Raw genomic sequence first — 3,258 nt, forward strand, 5'->3', positions numbered from 1 at the left:
TTGATAAGTATATGAATGATAAGAGCTGGCTTTAAGATTTTTTTTTAATTTATTTTAATTTAGTTTAGAGGATGGAACAGCTAAGATGGTCCAATAGGTCCCATGTTGTCCCAAAACATTATGTTATATGTTATGTTATATTTACTTATGAAAACTAAACAATTACATAATTCATTTTCACATTACAAGCATTATACAAAAAAATAAAAAATTACTTGCCACTTGCAGTATATATTTTAATAAATATTTAAGTTGCAAAAAAAAGTCACGGAAACGTTTTCATGGCATAAAGATGTTCAAAAAAAGCCAGAAATATCTTAATTTTTAAGAGGTTTTTCATGCACAAGTGGGTATGATTTTGCCATAAACTGTAATTTAAGATTAACAATCACTATCCATAGCCAGTCAAGAGGCAACTTTTATCTTCACTGTTTTTACAAACATTTTACTATTATTAAATATGCAAGTAGCATCGGAATGGAAAATCACATATCTGACAAAGGGAATATCTAACAATCTCCAATTTTTAAATTATTCTAATCCAGCTAATTAGATAGTATTACTTTTCTACTACACCTAATCTCAAGCTTCAGTTGATATAATTTGTTCCTTTAATGTATTTTTTCCATCGAAAGTGATCTGAACCTACTGATAACAGCAGATAATTCACTCTGTGTTGAAGCCATATCAACTGTTACCAGCAGAAGCTGTTGAAAATTCTGTTGACAATGTTGAAGACTGCGTGATACGAGAACTCCAAACCATTTGAGTGGGTCCTGTTCTATGTCTTTCTTTCTGTTAACTTTTGAATTTTCTAGACTCTTAGGCTGACTTTCTAATAACTCTGGAACTGTAGACGCTACCTCATTTTCAGTAATTCTCGTTTCCTTTATTGACTTTTCTTGTTTTTGTCTTTTTCTGACCTTAGTCACACTTCTTTCACCTGATTTCAGCGTGGTTGTATCTTCTGTTTCACCAAGCGTGTCAGAAATAAGTTCATATTGCCTAAAAAGCAAGTTGTTGCTGTGAACCTCATGGTACGCTACAACTTTCTGTGCCACCGATTCTTGTAAGTCAACTTGAAGTATACTGACTCGATGACTGCCCATACAATATCGGGCCTTAGACATGTTCAAAAATCCATCCTTTATCAATGTATTCAGCTGTTGTTGAGACTGAAGAAACCTTGTGATCAAAATTAGAGCCTGAATTACTAATCTATCAAGCTCTTCACACAAATCTGCCAAAGTTCCAGTCATTCTAATCTAATGATGGAAAAAAAAAACATTGTATAACAATACGTTCAGGGAACATTAAAAGCTCAAAACTATCTATAAAATATGTTATGTATTAGAAAACAACAACAACTATGAAACAGCTAACTTACAATTTTATAAGTAAGCTAGAATGGATACTCGACTCTTTGAAGTGACTTTGTTTCAATTCATTCTTGCCAACATACAGCAATATTCTAACACTTTCACTTATTTGAATCAAGCCTCGATATTACAATTGAAGCTTTAAGTTAATTAGAAAACAAATGAACTTTACAAATTAGTACATTACTAATAATAGGCCTCACTTATAGTTGTGTATTGTTTGGTCTCCTTATCTAATTTTTAAGAAAGGATACTGAATTGTTAGAAAGGGTTCAGAGGAAAAATATTAGTGTCCTAGGATGATTTAGGGAAGTTAATATCTCTTTTTCTTTTTAGAAAAGAAAACTAAAAAATAATCTTTTCAAGGTTTACAAGAATATCCAAGAAATCAACATCACAAAAGTCTCTAATTTTACTATATTTTATCCTAAAGATGATAGGATGATTAGACACAAGTTTAAAATAAAATAGAAAAAGGCTCCAGTAAAACATTTTATTTTTATAATCCAGTGATAAACTTCAGTTATGGAATAAGTTGCTAATACTAATAGTGGAGTGGAGACTTGCATCTTATATTTATAGGAGTTTAACAAAAGTTTGAGAGAAACCAGTGAGTTCTTGAAAAATACAGGTTTAAAATTTGTACATTTCTTTTTCTGAAAGGTGTTTTTCAAAAAATTCTTAAAAATAAAAATTGAAGGACCAAAGGCACCTTGCCCGTCGTGTATGTTATTTTATTGGTTTTTCTTTCACTAGTCTTATTTTTATTCTATTATTAAGCTTAAGTAACCTAAGCCAGTGTAGTATTTCGCTGTGTTAAAAAGGTTAGGCCTATCTTATTTTCACCTTGTGAAATATGAAAATTATCAAAAATCAGTTCAATGTAACTTTCATCTTAATCGTACTTGGTAAATCCTTTACAAAGTTATACTTTTTGCACGTAGTAGTAGGAAACTTTGGCTCCACACTCTTACCCTCAGATAGCACAAGATATTAAATTACACATCTACTCTTTCATATTTTAACTTGTGATGCTACTTGAACACAAGGCCACCTAGTGAGTTTGAAGACATAGCTCGACAACGACAGACATTTCCTATCCGTTTTGTTAATTTCATATCAAAAGCAAGCTAGGTGAAAAGTTACGGTTTAAATTCCTAAAGCGTGCGAAATATTGGAAAACCAATAGTCCTAAACCTGTCATATAAACAAGTCAACTGCTAAGTTTGTTTTTCCCACGTTACGTTTAAAGTGTAACTTTCATAATATTACATTGCATTTAAAAATACTGCTTCCTACAGTTTTGTTCCCCCCCCCTCAGTGGCACAGCGGCATGTCTGTGGAATTACAACGCTAGAATCCGGGTTTCGATACACGTGATGGGCAGAGCACAGATAGCCCATTGTGTAGCTTTATGCTAAATTACAAACAAACCTACAGATTTTTTTCTTGTCGTCCAAACAACATGAGTTATGATATTGAACGATAAAGACAAAAACATATATCTGAAATGCTATTGTTTTACGCCCCTTTAACTTCGAATCGCAAAGGATATAATAATAGGAATATGACAAAAAAAAACATCTTCGGTTAATTTGTTTTTATGTTAATAAATGAAAAATTATGTAGAATATAAGAACATGAAACATTCAATTAAGTAGTTTAAAATGTATACTCGGGCAAATCAAGAGTACATGTTAATCCTATAAACACTGTAAAAGTGGTTAGTGTCCACATTTCTGTCAGGCGATAATTGCTTTTCTAGCTTTCTCATTAAGCAAGCTATATCTTTTGGTCCATTCAATTACTTTTTAACATTTCTATGTACCTTTAAGCCTAAGGACATGTTTTGTTCACATTAAATGATTGGTTATAAAAC

The 3,258-nt window shown here is 31.6% G+C and overlaps 1 protein-coding gene across 3 annotated transcripts; it reads right to left on the minus strand.

Annotated features, from left to right (window-relative positions):
- Window positions 1-402: 402 nt before the first annotated feature.
- Window positions 403-2,426, minus strand: LOC106469463 (coiled-coil domain-containing protein 115-like). Of its 3 annotated transcripts, none has more exons than XM_013929959.2 (2): window positions 2,354-2,426; window positions 403-1,265 (listed from the first exon to the last, which is right to left on the minus strand). In XM_013929959.2, exon 2 carries the CDS (start codon window positions 1,257-1,259, stop codon window positions 612-614), a length of 648 nt encoding a protein of 215 aa, XP_013785413.1. In that variant the 5' UTR covers window positions 1,260-1,265; window positions 2,354-2,426; the 3' UTR covers window positions 403-611. The 3 variants fall into 3 exon arrangements, with proteins under 3 accessions (XP_013785413.1, XP_022253708.1, XP_022253707.1); XM_022398000.1 differs by having other exon boundaries at window positions 2,226-2,425; XM_022397999.1 differs by having other exon boundaries at window positions 2,285-2,374.
- Between the last annotated feature and the right edge of the window lie 832 nt (window positions 2,427-3,258).

Source organism: Limulus polyphemus, unplaced genomic scaffold (assembly GCF_000517525.1).
Source record: "Limulus polyphemus unplaced genomic scaffold, Limulus_polyphemus-2.1.2 Scaffold3501, whole genome shotgun sequence".
Classification (NCBI taxonomy): Eukaryota; Metazoa; Arthropoda; class Merostomata; order Xiphosura; family Limulidae; genus Limulus; species Limulus polyphemus.

Coding starts and splice junctions, on each gene's coding strand:
- LOC106469463 (XM_013929959.2), bottom strand. CDS start 1,259: ATGACTGGAACTTTGGCAGATTTGTGTGAAGAGCTTGATAGATTAGTA.